The 21849-nt window shown below is 38.8% G+C and overlaps 1 protein-coding gene across 1 annotated transcript in view; it reads right to left on the bottom strand.

Annotated features, from left to right (window-relative positions):
- LOC143891382 (pachytene checkpoint-like protein) overlaps positions 1–21849 on the bottom strand; it is a 67056-nt gene that overhangs the window by 31564 nt on the left and 13643 nt on the right. Inside the window, exons 5-8 of the mRNA XM_077395958.1 lie at positions 20004–20107; positions 19820–19924; positions 14023–14112; positions 13842–13917 (exon numbers count right to left, since the gene is read on the bottom strand). Coding sequence (XP_077252073.1) covers positions 13842–13917; positions 14023–14112; positions 19820–19924; positions 20004–20107 — 375 coding nt within the window. The remainder of the gene's footprint in view (positions 1–13841; positions 13918–14022; positions 14113–19819; positions 19925–20003; positions 20108–21849) is intronic.

Raw genomic sequence — 21849 nt, 5'->3', positions numbered from 1 at the left:
TTCCTTTTTCCTTCTTCAATTTATCTTCTTGCCATGACCACAAGATTAACCTCTACCATATCTTACGTCCGTGATGGTCCTTCTCTGCATCATATGTTTGTGCCCCCAATATCCATAATATGATGCGTCACATATAGAAACACCGGCACACTCCATCATACCCTCTTTTGCTTACGTATGTTGCTGCCATTGTCATCCCACAATGAGAGTTGTAAGGCCATAGACTGTCAAAAATAGGAATATGTACATGGCACACGTCATAGGGTTTTCAGTTGCCCACTGTTAAGGGCATTGTGATGTCCCCCTTTTGATGGCTATTTTGGGTCAGCCTTTTGTTTTGGGTGTAACATTTTTTTCTAAAGGTTGTATTTTGGTGTGCCGCATTTTCAATTCTGTTTAAGATGCTTTCAGAGGGGAAATGAGTGGCACAATTTATTTTTTTTTGAGTGGCACATTGAATTTGGGTTTTCTCTTGCTTTTGCATGAGTGAGTGTGGGCTGTTCCCATTTCCTTCGTCCACACCCACCCCAAATGTCAAGGCTGATCCTCACTCTTGTTGGGGTTATCCGAGGGCTAATCTCTTGCTTACTTGCCACTTCTTCTTTTTTTACATCTTGGAGTTTCTTCTCAAGCGTAGCTGATTTTGGAGATTTCAAGTTACTTCTTGGAGGATTTTCTCCATCAGTCACAAATTTGTAATTTTTGCTGTATTTCCACTGCATGATAATCTACTTGAGCCTTCTTTTATGTTTCCGTTTAATAGCATCTTGCCGTGGTTTGGAAGTTTCTTGTGCAAAACAATCCACTCTATTGTTGTTGAAACTGGATATTGCAGATTAGGGTTATTTCAATGGTATTAGAGCTTTGTTCTTGTCATCCCACGAGGAACATTATGCCGCATTTCAGTCACAAGTACAACACTAGGAGGAACAAATTTATCCGTATTTCTTAGGCTCTACAAGAAGATATTTCAGATCCTATTGATGGTGATAGTGTAGTAGGAATTATGGCAGATCCTGCTGAAGGAAATTTTGATGCTACGGTTGAGCTCTTGGCTCAAATTTCTTAGAAGGTTGATCAGTGAAGAGATCAACAACCTCCCCCCCGGGATGACAAGAAAAAGAAGAAAACCAAGTGTAACCCTCGGATAGGGCTGCTTTTCAAGATCGTGTGAGCGAAAGATCTGTCCAGTACACCCATTCTTCTTTACATAGGCCTGCGAAGCCCATGTTCTTGCAAAGACAATTCTAACCCCCACAAAGTGCCCGGCAAATTGGATGCACTGTTCGCAGAACATCAATGGCAGTCTGAGGACTCCTGAAATGTAGTAACTTTCTAACCTACATGGAAATTCCTGGAAAGAAGATTGAAAAGGGCAGCAGCTACTCCAGAAAGCCATTTTTCTATAAAAACATGATAAAAACCTCACTGGAATTCCATTTATGACTTTCCTAATCAAGTAAAATTTACTGTTAAAATGTGATAATTTCTATCATTCTACATTACTCATATCAGTGTTTAAAAACTCGTTGACTCGGCTTGGAACTCTGCCGAGTCGACTCGGATTTGTGTTGGCTGCATTTTGGAGTCGCAAACTCACGGAGTCCGGGCCAAGTCAAACACGAATCAAACTTTTTTTCCTGATGGGATCGACCAGCAGGAGAATCTGGGCGATCCGTGACTCCTACAACTGGTTGATCTTCCTAGAATATATTCCCTACTCTTAGACTTCAAGAAGACAAGAAAAAAAAGGATAGGATCTTGATTTTTTCAACAAAATATCTTATGATTCATAGTTTCATACCTATAAATATGTGTTGAATGTATCCCATTTCCGTTCATCCCGGAATATCTCGATCTACCTTAGTTTCTCCCGCAAAACCCTTTTCCCATTGCCTCCCATTGCATTCATAAACTGGTTTTTGGTGGGTAGAAAAATCAACTGTTTTTGTTGCCATTATAAACTGGTATTTGGAGTGTTCGGTGGTCAAAGGAAGAAGAAGAAAGGTTTCCTTTTGTGTTGACAAAGGAAGAAGAAGAAAGGTCATGCAAACAAAAATGAAACCCTAAATCATTAAATGTGTGTAAATGATACTTTAGGCCCTTTTTTCTTACTTGGTACAGCCCCTCTAGGTAAAAGAATAGTCATAGACACGCTGGGGTGACTTTCCCGAGTAAAAAAAAGTGGTGCAAATTTCACTTTTGGGCCATAGTATTTAATATTCAGCCCATCAAATGGACAACTTAGATCATCCTATGTAAGCCTCTGGATAATCCAAGCCGCCTATTATAGGTCACAACATAAAGAGGTTCTATCCAAAAATTAATTTCAATAGGATGATCCCAGTCCTACGATCTGAAGTGGAAATTGCATATTATGGAATCCTCAATAGATCAGAGGGTTGGGATCATCCAATGAAAATGATATTTGGGGCACAATGTAATTATGATGTTGCTCATCAAATGGATGGGTTAGATCATCCTATAATGTTACCCTTACAGCTTTAATTGGATTTCCATAATATGCCATTCCACTTCAAATGGAAGGCTTGGATCATCCTACTGAAATGAATTTTTGGGCACAACGTATTTAATTTGTGGATCACCCCATGATGTAAGGCTTACATTTTTAATTGGCTAGATGATCCAAGCCCTCCATTCGATAGTTCACAACCTAAGGTACACTAACCAATGAAAAGCAGTGTCCTTTTCCTACCTTTAAGTCAAAAATTAAAAAAATTTACCCCTTTTCCTCCACAGGACCCAAAAATATAGTAATTTAAAATTTAGGAAATGTAAAAAGTAGATTAGACATGATAGGGGTCTGAAAGACTGAAACATAAAGTGTCTTTTCTCTTCTTTTTTTTGAATTTTTTTATTTATTTTTATAAAAAATTACGGCTCATAAGGCCGCGTCAGCCGCGTTCTTGACCGCGTCCGCATCGAGTCCACAAGGATTTTCTTCAGCCGCGTTCCGCGTCAAAACCGCATTTTTAAACAGTGACTCATATTACTAATGGAAACAGAATTTACAGGAATGTTCGCTTACCTAATTGCCTGACTATCTCTTACGGCTTCGCCTGCCTTGTTATTAGTAGGACTATACAGACCCATCAGTTACGCTCCCATCAGAGTCCTGAGACAGTTCGGGTTTCCCGTAAATAATCGAGTCTCTTGTTACCAAACGGTTCAACCCATCACTTCCACAGGGAAGTGACCGTGGAACAGTCAAACACATCCACACACCCTAAACCACCGGGTCTCAATCATGATGCTTGAGATTCCCATCTTTGTGCAGAAAGCCAACGAATTTTATTGGAATTGAGGATGAAATGACGCCTAGCACAAAAGCAATATACTCCACTTGAAGGAACTATAAATTTATAGCACACACTAATGATTTGCCCCCGAGAAAACATTAGTGTCATCCACATACTGAAGATGAGAAATGAGGGAGTTGCCTGGGCAGGCTTCCAGACCCTTAAGACAGCCAGCTCCACAACTTTGGATATAATGTAACTAATGTTCTCTGCTACCAGCATAAACAGAGATGATGAAAGTGGGTCCCTTCGCCTAAAGACCCTTGAAGCTTTAAAATAGCCAACATGACTGCTATTAATAAAAGAAAAAATGAATTGAGGAAAGGCATCATTCTATCCACTTTCTCCATTTGAGACAGAACCCCATTTTTCGTCAGCCCACATAAGAAGGGGAGTAGGGACACTCACGCCAATCACAAGTTTTCTCAATATCTAGCTTAAAAGGCTTACTTCTTGAGCCAAAACTTTCGGTGGACTCGATAACTTCATTGGGCATTACAATCACATCTAATATTTGTCTCCCAAAATAAAGCTAATTGGTTAGCTGCCACTAAAAAAGGCGTAACCCACTTAAGCATGAAAGATAAGACTTTAGACATTATTTGTAAACAGTTTCCAATCAGGCTAAAAGGCATAAAGACATTAGCATCTTCTGCATTCCTAACATTAGAGATGGCGAAGAAAGAGGCATTGAGCTTTGGTAGAACCATGGCAAAAGCAACAATCCAGATGTGGGGTCTATTCTTGATTTAAACTAAAAACCGCTCTATGCTCATCTTTAGAGGAAAAAGATTCAGAGAGGTTGGCTTCCTCCTTCGGAACTTGCAAGAATTCACCCAAAGTCCATAGTCTGCTACTCTATTCAGATTTGAACACCTGAAAGTATTTAACCATTTCCTTCTCCAAAGCAACCCTAGGTCTGTACTCCTGCCAAGAAGCTATCAGCTTGCTAATAAGCATTCGTCCTATGGAAGTAACCATACAATGGAAGTAACCTGAAGTACAATTACCTGCAGCTAACCACATAGATCAAATCAATACCTCGAGAATATTTCTAGTTGGCCAATAATACTATCTCACTCATTCTTTAAGGCCTCCCTAGATCTATGATCATTCAAAACAGCAGGCTTCTTTCCTCTTTCTGTCATATTGATCAATTTCATTTTCACAATTTGCTTCTGAATAGAAAGATTTTTAAAATGGACCTTGTTCTAATCCTAAAGAGCCCCCTTTACCTTGTTCTAATCCTAAAGGGCCTTAAGCTTATGAAAGGGAGTAATCCAAAGGCTCGGAGTGGAAGCTCAAATATCACTTGATGCAAAAACATGATAGCTTAAACTCCGATACCGGGTGATGATGGCATTCGGCAATAGCCAGAAACTAGAGAAGTTTAGGCTAAACTTACAAAGTTTTGCATGAATAAAGCCTTACAAAGTTTCGGATAAGCTGATGAAGTTTCGGCCAATAGTTTTAGTGGTTTCCTTTAATAAAGAATCAGAGAGTTTCGATTAACCCAGGGGTGTGCAAAGCAAATTTTCGGCTACACCAGTAAGAAAGCAGCTAAGATTAGTATTTAGCATGGTTTTCGGCTAAGGTGAATTGAGGCTAGCATAAGAAATAGTCAAGGCCTTGGGTTACTGCTAAAAATAAGGAAGTGGGTGTAAGTTCAGGTGAAAGCAGAACGTTGGTTGGGTAAAAATAAGGAAGTAGTGGTAATTTCAGGAAACAGAAACGTGTGGTTTAACAGAGGGTTTCGTGAACTAGTTTTGTTGAAGGAACTGCGCTCAAAACAGATTACAAAAGGGACTGATGAAGGCTTCTCAGTTTGGAGTTTTCCAAAATGCCAGTGACCAACTTTCTCTGTAAGAATCTCTCTGCATCAAGAAACCCGGCGAACAATTACTAATGCTGAAAATCGTAAACTACAGAAGCTTGTGGATCATTTGGGATAGGTAAGAAGATGGGAAACTGGTTGGATTTTTAGGAAGCTTTTAGTTCAACAAAGTCTGAACTGGTTGGCAAGATCTTATGAGAGGACGATCAATTCTCTAGGCTTAGTTCTCTGGCATGAAACCAAGGGGAAGAAGATAAGGAACCTAACATAAACAATTAGTTTCTAGTTTCGCAATCTTCTAAAGCTTCGCCCATTCAAGAACCAAGATTAAGAGACAAAAGTAGTCGTCCCAAAGCTTAGAAACATGTATGCAACAGGTTAAAAGGAGAAAAAATAAAGATGGTTGGCTTTCATGGATAAAACCGCAAGCACCAATCTTCAAAAACATGCAAACACAATCACGAACAGAACTTTCTGTTATTTCATTCCATAATTAGAACTGATGAAAACTTCGTTACATTCGTGAAATTTACAGTTGCTTGGGGGGGTTGACTTCTACCCGAATTTGATTTTGTAATCTTCGACTACAAGTAGAACAAGAAAACACAAACTTGCTAAAAATTCTCCTAAAGTTTCTCTTAACTCCTACATAATATTTCCCTGCATGTGATTCCCTAACGTCCCTAACTCTACGTCCAACTCCTAATAAAGCTCATAAAAATTTTCTCTACTTTGGCCAACTTGTGAAAATCGGCTAAAAATCCCAACATTCGGCCAACTATCGAAAAACGACTAAATAAGGCATTTTATTCGGCCAATTAAAACAGGACAAAATACCAACTAAACATCTAAATACTCTTAAAAACAACTAAGATTCTTTATGAAACTTTGTGATGAAGGCGAACACGATGCGGGCGGTAGATCCAGTCGATTCTCTGATCTCCTGATGAAATGGGGATGCTCGGCCTTCGGGTAGTACTCCCCTGCCATAGTCTCAGCCTGATCAACAATATGGACTATTGCTTTGTCGATCTGTGTGGCTCTATCATGGATTTGAAGCTTTCGGCCCTTGATCTGACCTATGATTTGTGGACACGCCCATTTCCTAGCATAGACCCGTGTCGACACGAACACATGAGTGGACACGTGTCGACACGGTTGTAGACACTTCCAACCATCTTTTCTTCAAAAGTTCTCTTGCACGATTTCTCATGTATCACTATCTACATTTTGTACTTTTAGATATTTTAGCTCATTAATTTCCTTACTTTTTCTAGTATTACTGTCGTTGAATGCTGACTAATGAACTATTTTTTCCACTACCTGCTACCTTAGAAGCACGAAGCAGAGGCGGGGGCGGGGAAGCGTGGGGTCTAGAAGAGTCTAAGTTTGGGAGCGCCATGGAAGCGTGTATGTAATATTTTATTTATATATCTTTTAAAATTCAAGTACATCAAAAAATAATTGTTTCTAACCATTTTCATATGTATCTTTCAAATTTAAGTACATAAAGAAGCAGTAATTTCTAGGTATCTTCACCATCTTCATTTATGTGCACTTGTTCCTCGCGCCTTCTGAAGATCCACAAGTCTTTGTGCTTGCTCCAATGAAGTACTTTGAAAAGTTGGAGAAGTTTGATGCAAGGAAGTTACTAGTGGGACTTATGGAGTATAGAAGCAGGTGGGAGCGTCATGAGAGCGGTTCCCGTCTCTTTGGGGTCGCTCTCCCTGGAAGCTCCTTCCTAAGGAGTGCCGAATTGAGGTTCTGAGGTGGGAGCGGCACCCCGAGGGAAGATTCCCGCTTCTAAGCACCATTGACAGACTGCAGAGATACTTTTACTGCATGCTGACTGCAAACTGCCTAATAATTACTTTTTCTGATTACTTTTTGTGTTATCTGTCAGTGACTACTGACTGCTGCCTGTCATAGCTGTCTGCCAACTGCTGCCCATACAAAGCCCAAGCTCCCCATTTCTTTCACAAAAACTCACGCTTCCCATCTCTCTTACCCTAACAACACTTATTTTAATTTTCTCTCTACACAAAAACCAGAGGGAAATAATATCAGCATTATGGCATTACCATATTCTAATATTTCCACTGAAGCATCTTGTCATTAGTATTTAAAGTGCTGTCAAAAGAATATTACAGTTCCTAAAAAGCCCTCACAAACAAATTAAAAAGAAAAGTCAAGCTTCGACCATGCGACTATTAAAACATGGTTGTCCTGATATCATTTCCCAAACCAAATTTCCTTTTGTCCCATCTAGTTTTTTCTCTTTTTCATTTTGCGTGCTAAGTTTTTCCTCTTTTTCTAACTGTCCCTGTTTCTAAATTTTGGAGGCTCGCCGTGTCCGACGCTTCATGTCCGAGTCCACACACGATACCCGTGTCCATGTCCACAAATCATAGGATCTGAGTGATCCAATGAATCCAATTGCGAATATGGAACATCTAGCATCAATCAGCTGAGATGCACCTGCATGAGGGAGAGATCTCGAGACTCTCGTCTGTGTGAAACGAGTCCCTCGAATTTCTCAAATGGTTTAAACTCACTATTAGTTAACCAATTATGCTCAAACCTAAATTGGGTCAAACATCTCAGCTCTTCATCTATGCCAAAAGGCAGTAGCACAAGGTTCGAGATAAAGTATGGGGAGAACCCTTTGGAATGATCTGGGAGAACAATTTTCCCAGTTCAACAAAATAAAGAAAGCATCCAGTCTACAAAATATAGGAGCAGCCTCTCCATTAGACCATGTTAATTGCCCTCCTTGCATAGGAAGACAAAATAAATTGTGAGAAGATATTAAATCAGAAAACCTAGGCATTGCAGGAGTAATATAAGGGACCCTTCTTAAAGAATTTCGCTACTTTTTCCGCCGTCATCGATAAAGAGAGATCCATGGTTTTAAATCCTCACTGAAACCGACACAAAGCGAAAGAAATGTCTCTATTTTCATCTTACCGAAAACTTCACTGAAATCGAAATGCTTACAGAGAAACCGTGAGTGTATACATGATAATATTTCAATCAAAACTTGAAAACATGTCGGTTCCGGTTGGATATTTCAGTGTACCCCATAATACCTAATTGGGGTATGACAAGATAATTTTGGTAACAAAGGAATTCGAGTCTTATCACAAAGGAAGAACTGAGGGACAATGCACCCTAGCCTAAGTGGGCCTAGCAGCGAAGCAACTGGTACTTGATCGCCCCCCCCCCCCCCCCTCTTTTCCATAGTAAGGCTGGGGTTTGGCATTGGGATAGCTATTCCTCCCATTTTGTCAAGATAAACAAGACGTATTCCATCGTAACTCGTTCCTACCAAGAAAAAGAGACTTGAAAGTTAAATTTTGTCCTCGAGAAAGAGAAATATTGAATGAATAGATCGTATATGAGGTTTTGCTATTTCTATAAGAATTAGGTTCGGGGTACGAGTCAAATTCATTCATCACACGATTCGATGAAGAAATAGAATATGAAAGAAAATATGAAATTCTGAACTCAAAATTTAGAAATGAAAAGGGATTGGATTTTCTTTGGTGATCCGACGGTGCCGAGTGGAAGGACCATCGCTCAACAGATAAAAGTTACTCTAGGGATAACAGGCTGATCTTCCCCAAGAGTTAACATCGATGGGAAGGTTTGGCCTCTCATAGAGGGATTTAACCATGAATCCATTGATCCTTTCGAACTTATTCCCACTTTATTTTATTTTTATTCGGACATGGAGTCGAGGGGAAATTTTTATTAACTTAACAAATGTCGGATATACGAGGCCCACTAAAGGCACAAAAATAGAGGGTAAGTTGAGATCTATCATAGAATAGGTGCCTCAATTTAATATTTGTATCTGTTATAAAAGATATCTTATGATAAGTCTATCTATTATAAGTACTATAAGTACATAATAAGTGAAAGGAATGTAGAACTAAATAAATGTACCTTATTCAACAACAGGTAGATCTATGGGGCATACATGACCACATACTTCACAGGCAATGCATTTATCAATTTCAAAGCGGATTCAACCAGGGAAACACAACTAAAAAATCACAAAAACGTATGAAAACATATGCAAATGGTTGTTAGAATAAGCCTATTAGGGGCATTCTTGTCATTGTAGCCTTCTTTTATTATATAAATACTTCAGTGAGGGGGAGCGTAGCCCTAATTCACTATTATCCTTTTTCCTCTATCTCTCACGTAACATGCCCTGGGCTTTTCGATCCCTAGGGACAACCGCCAACCGCCATCTTCTCCATCTCTTCCAACTTCCACCCAAAGCCAAATCCATCTACCACCCCTTCCCTTCTTCTCCATCTCCACCCACATTCCATATCCCCAACACCTCTACCCACGCCGCTCTCCACTCCCCACGCACCCAAATCCCATATATCCCTTACCCCTCCCCATACGACTTACGGCACCCCACGCCCCCTCCCATAGACCCCTTCCCCCCTCCCCTTACGATTTACGGTACCCCTTCCCCCCTCCCTGTGCGTGTCCCCACGCCTCCTACGATACCCCCTCCACCCCCGTACGATAAGTATACTCTTTCCCCCCTCCCCTTACGACTTACGTATACCCCTTCCCCCCCTCCCCTTACGACTTACGTATACCCCTTCCCCCCTCCCCGCCCCCTACGATACCCCCCCCCCTCCCACCGCCCTCTTTTGTTCCATGAATTTTTTACTCTTTGCAGCCCTAACCTATCTCCACTCCCTTCACTGCCACAGTAGGCTTCCCTCCACCCTCCTCCACCTTCCCCAGCCCTATTCAGTTCCAAAAATCTTTTATCTTCTTGAATCCTAACCCTAGTCTTTATGATGTGTTGAGCCATTTCCGTTGCTATGTGATTCTTCCTTCGCAGCTTCGCCTCATCTTCTTCATGGTTTTATTTTCTCTCGAGTTTTTCGTCTGCGGAGCCGCGATATGACTGATTGTTTCATTTAATTGGTTTCTCCATCTTGTAGTTCATTCTCTAACGGCCGATTGTTGTGGGTATTTCCGTTTTCTAGTCATTTGTTGTCATTATGGAGTCACCCGTCATTATGGATCCCTCTCTCAGCATGACCACTAAAGTCTGCACCCAACCCCCCACTTCGGCTAGCTCTTCCTCTCCTTCTCCTCACTTGGCACCTGTGGAGGGATCTTACCCACAGCCAAGGTTTTAAATTTCGGTTTCGGTACCTATTTCGGACCCCATCGAAATCCGAAATTTTGGTCCGAAATTTGGTATTAAGCTTCGAAATTTGGGACTGAAATTCCGAAATTTGGTATTTTGCAAAATATCAAATTTCGGGAAATTTCAGTTTCAGTCCCCACCGAAATCCGAAATTTCAGTCCGAAATTTTGGATTTCGGTCGAAATTTAAAACCATGCCCACAGCTAACCATTGCCAAACTTGATGGAACCAACTACTTAGCCTGGAAGTTGCGGTGGAGACATATCTTCTTGGACGGGGTAAAGTCAGTTTCCTTCGTTAGGTACCTCCCCCACCCAAAGATCCTACATATACTCGCTAGGAACAGGAGGACGCATTGATTCGGTCTCTTCTTTGGCAGAGCATGACCACTGCCATTTCCTCTACCATGATTCTCCTCCCAACTGCGAAGGAGATCTGGGATCACATTGTCGTGACGTATTCTGGCGTTGAGAACCTCACCCGTATATGTGGTACGTATTCAGAGTGGATGCGTCAGCGCTATGGTGACATGTCTCTTGAGGCTCACTATGGGGCAAAGAATCCATGCAACATAGCATTGTAGCCTTCTTTTATTATATAAATACTTCAGTGAAGGGGAGCATAGCCCTAACTCACTATTCTCCTTTTTCCTCTTTCTCTCACGTAACAATGGTGAACATTTAATATGAAACTTCAAGAAATGATAGAAAATTATTTATTTTATTTTAAAATGAATAATAATTTATTCTACTAAAAATATTAGAAAATAATAAATATTATTTAAATCCAAAAAACATAATGGACATTAAAATTACATAAATAACATAATTCATACTATTGTATTGTTATATAGTATATTTTATAGTGGGAGTGTCTTGGAAACTTCACAAAAGCAAGTTTGCAATCCATATTTTTAGGAAAGAAGTGCCACCTCATATGAATTGAATGAATAAGACAAATTATGTTATTATGTGGATCTTTTCACTTGGAAAATAAAGATGCGAAATGATTTTTTGAGAAATTGCCTAGACACTCCCTTATAATATTACGAAATATTTTGTACTTTTATTGAAAAATTTAAAAATCATTAAAATTTCAAAAAAAATAACAAAATCAAGACGTGTGCAGATTATGCATGCCCTCTTCTTAATTCTTATACATAAAATTTGTGATATATTTTATCACTATTTTTTGTTTTTGCAATTTTTAATAAAATATTAAAGAAGAAGAATACATTCCTCTTTCATTTAGTGTATTAATATATTACACCAATCTGTGTAATATAAGCATAATTATATGAATGTCATGTGAAATGTGGTGTATTTAATATTCATAAGAATCGCATGTGCAATGTGGTATAACCGTATAACTGAATTATCAGACATGCAAAACAACATGCCACTAAGTACATGTTATTTTTAAACCATTATGGGTGGTCTTCTTGCTTATGTGATGGTTTCTAACTGTATATTGATGCTTATTCTAGTATTTAGTGAGTTTCGTCTTAAATGTCCACCATTTGCATATGTTTCCATACATTTATGTGATTTTACATAATTTCCACCAAAATTTCCATCAAAAACTGACATGTTTCCATTTTCCTCATTACCGAAAGTCCGAAACACATTGAAACTAAAACCTAAAGCCTTGGAGATAGCACTATTACTATCCTTTGGAACAACAGTGCCAAATTTAGAGGCCATGTCAATAACTAGATTAGCGTTAAGAGACTTGATTGTTGAATCTAATAATGAAGGAATTTTAGGTTGAATCGCCGAAAAATGGGACTGGAAAGAAATAAAGACCCTCAATCTCCATATCGAAATCTAATGATTGAAGATCAATCAACACATTTCCTTTCCCTTTTTCAAAGTTCATACCATTAGATTGATTTATATTTAAGATTGGGGAGCGGTTCATTCCTTTGACCGAAGAGAAGCTATTGTCGATAGATCCCTTACCAAATACAAGCTAAGGATAGATTCCACACATGTCGTTGATAGATTGATCAGAGCGGCTACATTTGCAAGATGAGCTCCATTTGCTATTGCTAAATCTCCCGAATGGCACTCTCAAATCGACAGGAGAACGGACCAAATCTGAGTAACAGACCTCCAAATAAGGGCAGCCTTCAAAGGTTGCTCCCATGTTCCCACTGAGAACGAAATGTCGAGCAACCGAAAAATCGCATCTCTATCCTAAGTATTCTCCTTCCTAGACAACAAAGGGCTATGTGCAAATATCACTTTGAGCATCTTGAGAATAATCTCTTCCTGGCCTCCAAGCTCACCATCTTGAAGGGCATGCCTCCTTCCGAAGGGCTATTTGCACACATTGTTGTTCCCATTAAGAACGACATGCCGAGCAACCAAAAATTAGAATCGATCCAAACCATTCTCATTCCTAAACATTAAAGGGCTACGTGCGCACATCGCTTTGATCATCTTGGGAATAGCCTCTTTTTGAAGGGCCCTCAAGCTTACCACGTCGAAGGGAATACTGTCCCTCAGCCTCATGCCAGCATCTAACTAAAACTGCTCTTTCCCATTACATATTAGGCCAGATGGCCAGACCCTATATATGGCTTCCATCGAGCTGATGAGCCAAACCAGCTGCTAGACCATCTAGAGAAGTAGAAACTGAAGGTTGAGTCTGAAGCTCAAGGAAACATCTCCACCGACCTTGCTTCGTTGCACTCAATTGGGGAACATGTGGGTCCCACCACTAAGGCCTTCTTATTGTGGGCCTACATTTTCTGCTCCAGCACTTTCAGTGAACCTCTCCTTATTCAAATTAGAAGGCGAACTAGCGTTTGGACACACTCCCATCCATCCTGACCCCCCCTCCCAACCCAGCGACGCGGACGATTGAAGGGGATAGCATGACATTGATGACCATCATCTCCTAAGTATTCTCTAGCACAGAGGTTGTGATTGCTGACCTTGTTGGAAGGTCAAGCCGTCTAAGATTCCCCATATTATCTTTGTCTTTACTCAATGGGTTACCTAATGCAATATTATCTTTTTCAACCACCCATTTAACCTGGTACTTTTTATCTTTTGCATAGGAAGATTTAGTAATTGAATCCAACACCTCAACTACAGAAGAGTTCAACCATTTTACAATAATCAAGACCACTCTCAACTTCACCTCCATATAGTCACAAACTAAAGAAGCCAACTCCTCAACTACAGAAGAGATCAACTATCTTATAACAATCAACACCACACTCAGCTTCACCCCCATATAGTCACATACTAAAATAATCATATAAACTAATAAGTAATTAAAATCATCACCTTGGAAACATAGTAGAAATAAGTGTCCCATAACTATAGCACCGTGCTTAGCTTAACCTCCAAAGTTCACAAATTAAAAGGATCTTATAAGATTAGCATGTACAACTAAGAAAGTAAAAAAATGCTTGCTCAGAGCAAATGTTGAAATACAGTAAAGAAGAAGCACATTGCAAGAAATTTAATATGGAGCTACCTACCAATTTGCCGCTTTCAGAAAACCATTTGCTGAATAAAGAATGTGCATTAACTTCAACCAATTGGCATTGTGAGTATCTATTGATCAACAAAAAGTAAATAAGGCACATTAAATAACAGTTGAAATGCAGTACAATTACTAACTATAAACAATGACCAAAAGAAAAATTCCTTGGCACTGACATAGAGCTTAAACGTATTGAAAGTTTTTGAGCCAATGCTTTACATAACGATGTCTTTCCAGTTCCAGGGGGTCCATGTAAAAGAATGATACTGCAAAACATATAAAATGTCAAGCACTTATGGTTGAACTGTGAAATAATACCCCAATAATCACAAATAAAAATCACTCAATTTCAGATATGGTAGACTATGAAGCAAGTTTTACATATGGATAAATTTTCACAAAATATTTATCTTGTCATAATTTACATTTTATTTAAGACAACAGATTGATGCGGTTTCTACTCTGATACCAAATTGATGTGAATCTGGGGTTCGCAGGTTACTTTTCTAGGAAGAGAAAAAAGAAAGTATAAGAGAAACAAAAAGGGAACAAGATTGAGTAAAAAATCAAGAACAAGATCAAGGATAAAGATATGTGTAGAGAGGGGAGCGGTTTATAAAGCAAAGGGAAGGAAGAAGGAAATGGAGACAAAGAAGGGAAAAGAAAAATGGGACTAGAAAGAAAGATGTAAGGGAACAGGAGACAAATAAAATGATGTAAGAAGTGCGAAGAATAAAGGGTGACGGCGTATAATCCGAACCAAGAGGGGATGAGGGGGAGATGAGAGTAGAAGGAAAAGATAAAAGAAAGAAATAATAGAAAGATAAGAGTTTAGGGGTAGAAAATGACCTGATAGGAATCTCAAATCTTTATTCATTCCATCATTGCAAAATATAAAAGAAAATTGCCCACAAGCTACATATATAAGATACGAAAGAGAACTAAAAAGTCCTACAACCATAAACAAAAAACTAATACAATTGCACTAAAATATACTCAAATGACTTGAAGACTCTCTTCCCACTTAAGATTTTCATAATAGATGTGTGGAGGCTATTTAAAATACTCAACACTCAAAGAATGTAAGTGATTTTGATGGGAAAGGACTGTACTACACCCTTATGACTTAAAAAAGACTTAAAAACACCTAAAAGACACTTAGAAATTAGAATGTGGGCCATAGGATGGTTCCCGTCGCAAATATAGAAAGGCAAAACTCAAGAAAAGTGAAATCATAATTTTGTCTCAATTGGAACGTTAGAAATGTTTCAAAAGCATGGGGCAAAGTCTTTCCAACTAAATTTAGTAGAGAGTATTCTTATGTATCACCATCTTAAAAACAATAAATTATACACATGAACAATAATGCAATCACAATCTTCCAAATATAGGGAAATGAATGCTCATTGTAGAACCTTTTATAGGATGGCAAAAATATTGATTGGTTCTGAAATCAAAACAACCCTGGAATACGTAGAATTAAAGTGAAGCAACAGATATCAAATGTGTCCATATGTGAGTCGGTGCGCTCGCCCGCTGATAGGGCCTCATTGGTAAGTGCTACAAGATCTCGTGCATTGGAACCCATGGTTATGGACCTGAATCCGTTAGTATGGGACATTTTCTTCTCCAAGTGAACCTAGTATGACCAATGATATAATTTTATTACCAAAATAAAGGTACAATTTTGAGGCATTGACACAATAAGTTGTACTAGTCGAGTCTTGTTTACATCATTGTAATAATGTTATTATTAAATAGCATACATACACTGTGAATATGCATAGAAAACTCATTCCAAATGTCTTTTTGCATACAAAAGATACAATTAATGAGATGACCATGTACACAAATAAGTCTAGAATCAACAAACTAACAACTTCAATTCATCTACAAATATTTATTCTAGTTCCACTTTCACGACTTTATTTGCACTTTAATTTCTACCTTTTTTGTCATGATTCTTGCAAAACTACATAGACTTAATTGATTTGGTCTTACACAAAAGAACGGCCCATGTTTAATTGTGACTAAGGAAAACTTGCATTCCCGTATTGCGTGGCATAAAGCATATGTTGTTCCAACTTCATGAGCTCCAGACTTTTCTCAATGGCTTACTTCATATAAGTAGCCACTGAATTTGACTGTTTAAAAAAGGGTATACTAAAGGTTGAGAATTTAGTCTTCACCGGGTACATGAACTCAAATGTTGAGATTGGTAGTCAACCTGCTAGAAATATTTTGCATTGTTCCTTGCTCACTGAAAGGTAGCCAAATCGTCTAAAAGAGTGACCAATGCCCTTGTTGCCCTTGGTGATCACTCGATGGGAAGAGAAAGCAGAAAATTGAAAAAGGAAATGAAGTATAGCACTTAAATGGAACAAACAAAAAATTTAATTAAGGTATTATAGTACAAAAATAAGAATAAGATGCCAGGAACCAAGTAACACGAAGCAAAAAACTAAATGACCATTAATAACCCTTGTAATTGATAAAAATCAATATTTGAATATTAAAGAAGAGATTGGGAAAAGAATAAGAGGTAGAAAGAATAGAGAGAGAAGACAAGAAAGGAAGAGGTCAAAAGGGGTTTAGGTGGTTGGAGAACCCAACCCACAAACCCTTTTTATTATTTACGCAAAGGTAAAAAACTAAAGAGAGTCCACTTAAGTAACATGAGTGAACTAAAAAGATTTAAACATAATTTAGAAGCAAAACCACAAGACACCCCTCTACAAATATAATAGCACGAAAATAAACATATTAACCCCGGCAACAAAACAATGGGGAGCCACAACCGTCCCATCGATTCTTTGACAGTTTCCCTGAAGCCGGAGGATAAATATCTTACATGCCCAGCTTGCAAATGATATCATGAAGACGAGCCCAAATAGTAGCCTTAGTAAATATATCAGCCAATTGAGACACAGATAGAACAAAAGGATTGTTTATAGTCTAAAAAGACTCTTTCTAAGAAGACTCTTTCTTACCAACAAAATGACAGTCCACCTCTATAGGTTTAGTCTGGATTAGAGGCAATATGTCTAGATGCATGATTGTCAGAATGAAGCTTCATATGAGTAGAAATCTCAACACCCATACCTATGAGAAGAGAATGCAACCACATTTGCTCAGATTTAGCATGAGCCATCGATCGACATTCAGCTTCAGCTGAAGAGCTAGCAACAACAAATTGCTTCTTAGTCTTTCACGTTACCAAATGACCAAAAATGAACAAACAAAACACTTGTTGGTGGGCCCCCCTATCATCAGCATAAGCAGCATCACGGCCTCTTACATACAAGTGACCATAATTCTGATACAAAAGACCTCTACCTGGTGATCAACAAGTAAGGGCGATAAGGTAGGGGAAAAAAGGAGACAAACGTAATTTTGGAGGAATCACAACCACTGGTACGACCAAGCATAGGAACAAAGGAGACAGAACCAAATAATTTTAGAGGAAGAGGGAAAAGTACTATTAGGAGACAAGATGAAGAGGATATTGCCCTCGCACGAACAGGAGTGAGCATCTAATTAAACACATATGCAGCAGTTAGCATTGCTTCATGCTAATAAACCTTTAGGTCCTTCATCTCAATAACAGAACTGGTGACCTCAAGAAGATACTTATTATCCGGTTTAGTAACATCCTTTTGTTGAAATGTGTGGGAATGGGAGGATCGGGCTTCAATATCATGTTAAAGGAAATATTCCATTTTAACCACGATCTAGATACTCCCCTCCTTGATCAAAACGAAAGACTTTGATTTGAGCACCAAATTGCGTCCAAACTGTTTAATGAAAAAAAAATCCACAATGTTAGTTCCTCGGCTCTATTTCTCATCAAATATATCCAAAACCCAAAGCAGAGGTAACTGGGGCAGAACCCCCCACATCATAATGAACTAGTTAAAAAGAAGATGAATTTTTATTTGAACTTGGAGAATAACTAGTTCCACAATCCTTAGCAAATTGTCAAGTTTCATAACTCAACAAGGACTCTTAAGTCAAACTAAATTAGGTTCTATCGAATGCAGCAGCTATAACATAGCAGTGAGATTCTCACTTTGCCGGTCTCCATGGGATAGATCATGCCCCCATGGCTCTTTTGATTTACTATCATTTACCCAAGTTTTTTCCAGTTGCCAAAAAACATTTTATTTAGATGAGTCCATTCAATACAGTTTCCCCCTCGACATTAAACTCGACATTAAAAATGGTAATCATCAGACTTGGGTAATAATTGTGAGTAATTTCCCATAGTAGACATAGCTTTCTAATTAGACTCTTTTTCCTTCATTAATAATCACACTTTAAAGGAAAACACAAAAACAAAAACTGGTTTGCATCTGACTCCTTCATCTCCAAACCCTACAAAACCTCCACGACATGCTTGTAGAGGGTTTCGATCAGAATTCAGTTGGAACCTACCCTGATACCATCATATAAATCAAGATTAGACTATTAAATAAGAAATAAGAGATCATAGGAAGAGAATAAACGGAGAGGAGTAGAGGAAGAAGGAAGAGGGAGAAAGGGCAAATGGTGTCATACTGTTGGAAAACCCAACCCACAAACTCTTATTACTATTTGTGCAAAAAAAGCAAAGAGGGTCTACTTAAGTCATGTAAGTGAACTTATGTGATTTAAACATAACTTATAAGGAAACCCCCAAAATACCCCTCTACAAATATGATCCCATGAAAATAAACATCTCTAGGCTACTTCTTTCCAAAATCTAGGGTGTGTGTCCCGCTTCTGTTTGTGTAACCTGATAGGATCCGGGTCCTACATTGGATTATCTTCAGTTGCAAAAGAGCAACCAAGCAGGTGAGCCCCTCTGGCTGTCATCTAATCTTATTATATGGGCAATATTGAAAGAGTGTTGCCTGGTAAAGATGGAGGGGAAGTGCAAAGGTTTTCCCTGGTTGGAAAAAACAAATTTTAAAAGGTTTAGGAGGTGCTGAGTTATCTCAGAGCAGATCTAAACAACTAAGTTTGGAGGACTCGCTTTGGAGAGTCTGGTAAATGTTGATGCCCAAAGGGCGAAGTTGAAGCGAGGGGTGGAATTAGTGACAAAAGCCACAGAAGTTGCATTCCAAGTTGAACATAGATGGACCTCTAGGGGCAACCCTGGAGAAGCGGGAGGAGTAGTTCAAGACTCGAGTAGGAAAGTCATTTCAACATTCTCGCTTTACTATGAGAAAACCATCAACATGGTGGTGAAAATGAGAGCGATGTAGGACAGCCTCCGCCTTAGTAAAGATCTAAACATCCTGAAATTATGGATTGACTGCAACAATAAAGCTCGCACGGACCTCACTTCCAAAAAAAGGCAGCCACTCGTGGTGTATATTCTATTTTTGGCCTAAAATTCGATCCTCATTGGAAGATTTATCTTCGGTGTATCATCACCAATACAGAGAAGGAAATATGGTGGCGGATGCATTGGCCAACAAAGCATGTAAAGTTAAATACAACCATGTGTTTTTTTCTCTTGAAAAGAAATGCCCAGTGCAGCTGGTGGCAGCCAGATGTGAAGATCTTGGTTTCCCCAATCTTTGACCTAACCAATAAGTTTGCGAAGTGGTGCTCAACCGCTTCCTCCTGGTTGGCTGGGTTTGTGGTTCGTTAGGGTCTTCTTCCTCTAGGTTCGGCTTTCAAAAAATAGCTGGCATGTCCTCTTGTATTTTCGGAAAATCTATAAAAACTTTGTGGTCCACCGGGGCCGCACTCATTTCCATGCTAAAAAAAGCTCTCAGGAGAAAATCAGAGAAGTTTAAAACAAGTTGAGAAGTCCCATTACCAAAACATGGTCATGCAGATATCAGTACCCCAATCAAATAAACAAAGAAGATGCTCCTACTTTAGCCAGTAAACTCAGTACTTTAGAAACCAACTAAGACTTCGACGTATTTTATGGTCATTTAAAAAGACAAATGTCCATCAACCTAAGAAGATATGACGTACCGATTCCAAGACACTAGACAAGGATTAACCCCTTTCTCTGTAAATAATAAAGCACTCGAAGCATACCGCAACAACCTTTGCTTCAAACCAGTTTCATAAATTAAGCTGCAAAAATAAAAAAACAGAATATTCAGTTATTAGAAATGTCAACATGAAAAAATCAAGAGGAATCTTTTAAACAAACCTCTCCCACATGCCATCAAATTCTCTTGCGGGAAGGACCCATTCATTGAAGCTAGAAAGTAGTTCATCTCCACCTACTTCCTCCCCTGGGCCCTCTTCACAAAGCTGTTAGACCCATGTTCCACAACATATTAGGCATAACACTGCACTAATGCGGATTTGAACTAAAAAGACAGAACAATTGAATGGGAAACATAATTCAAGCAATTTTTCTTCTTATATTCTTCTTTTTTGTAATGGCAGCATAGTAAAGAAAAGAAATAAAGAAATTGTATATATCATATAAATAAAAATGGTTCTCAATGTCATAGAAGGAAAGAACCTTTTTCACACCTAGTAGAATACACAAGTAACGCGAGAGAGATTCTACATTCCACAGGAAGGGCTGTGTTGTTCAATATTGTTATTAACCTAGTCAGAATTGTTTATTCATTGTATTTAAGTGTAGTAGACATAAAAATCATATCAGAAGAATTGTAGTTCAACACAAATTTGCAAGTGTAATGATGGTTTTAAATTTTCACTGAAACCGACAGGAAATGACTATCCGAACCGAAACGCATATCGAAACCAAAGCATTAAGTGCAATAGTGGTATACTATATCGGTATATGTTACATAATTATATTTATATGAATTACATGTGAAATGTGGTGTATGTATTATGCATAAATATTTATATACATTTCATGTGTAATATAGTATGATTGAATTATGAGACATGCGCGATAATGCATTTCACTAGGAGTTTGATGTTGTTAAATTATTATGGCTGGTCATCTTGCATAAGTGATGGTTTATGTTAGAAGCCAAAGAGGGAGAAAGAAAGAGGAAGAAGAGAAAGAGTGAGTTGGAGAGTCTTCCCCTCACTTATGTATTTATATATAACGAGAGATATACAAAAGACCAATATGCCCATAGGCATATACATACACTAACACTCCCCCTCAAGCTGGAATGTATATGTCAAACATTCCTAGCTTGCAACAATTATCACTCAATTTGGCTTTGTTCAATGGCTTGGTAAATATATCCGCTAATTGGTCCACCGATCTAGTGAACACTGTGCATATTTCTTCGTTTTGAATCCGATGCCGGATGAAGTGGCAATCAACCTCGATATGCTCAGTTCTCTCATCAAAGACTGGATTTGTGGCAATGTGAATCGTTGCCTTGTTGTCACAATATAACTGAGAAGGGGATGATGGGGAGAAGCCGATCTCTGACAAGAGAGAGCGTAACCAAATGAGCTCTCCACTTGTGTGTGCCATAGCTCTATACTTCGCCTCTGCACTAGATTTGGAGATAACGTCATGTTTCTTACTTCGCCATGACACAAGGTTACCTACCACAAATGTGCAGTATCCTGTGGTAGATCTCTTATCAGCTGGAGATCCTGCCCAATCTGCATCTGTGTACCATTCTATCTTCTGATGTCCATGTTTCTTGAATAGCAACCCTCTACCTGGAGCACTTTTCAAATACCGAAGAATTTGAAGAACTGCTGCCCAGTGTGAAGTACGAGGTGAACTCATATGTCGGCTGACAGCACCAACAACAAAAGAGATATCTAGGCGTGTGACTGTAAGGTAGATAAGTTTACCAACCAGCCTCCTATATCTGCCTGGGTCATCTACAAGTCTCCCTCTTCAGGTAGTAACTTCACATTTGAGTCCATGGAATTGAGGCAGGTTTCACTCCAAGATAACCTGTCTCCTCAAGCAAGTCTAAGACATATTTCCTCTGTGAGAGAGAGATCCCCTTTGTCGAATATGCAACTTCAATACCCAAGAAGTATCTAAAACGACCCAAATCTTTGGTAGAGAATTCATTTTGCAAGAAGGTCTT

Source organism: Tasmannia lanceolata, unplaced genomic scaffold (genome assembly GCF_043159265.1).
Source record: "Tasmannia lanceolata isolate RefF3 unplaced genomic scaffold, GAP_Taslan_0.1 ptg000013l, whole genome shotgun sequence".
Taxonomy (NCBI): domain Eukaryota; kingdom Viridiplantae; phylum Streptophyta; class Magnoliopsida; order Canellales; family Winteraceae; genus Tasmannia; species Tasmannia lanceolata.
Note: the sequence above shows the minus strand (reverse complement) of the source record. Positions and strands in the feature narration are given on the sequence as shown.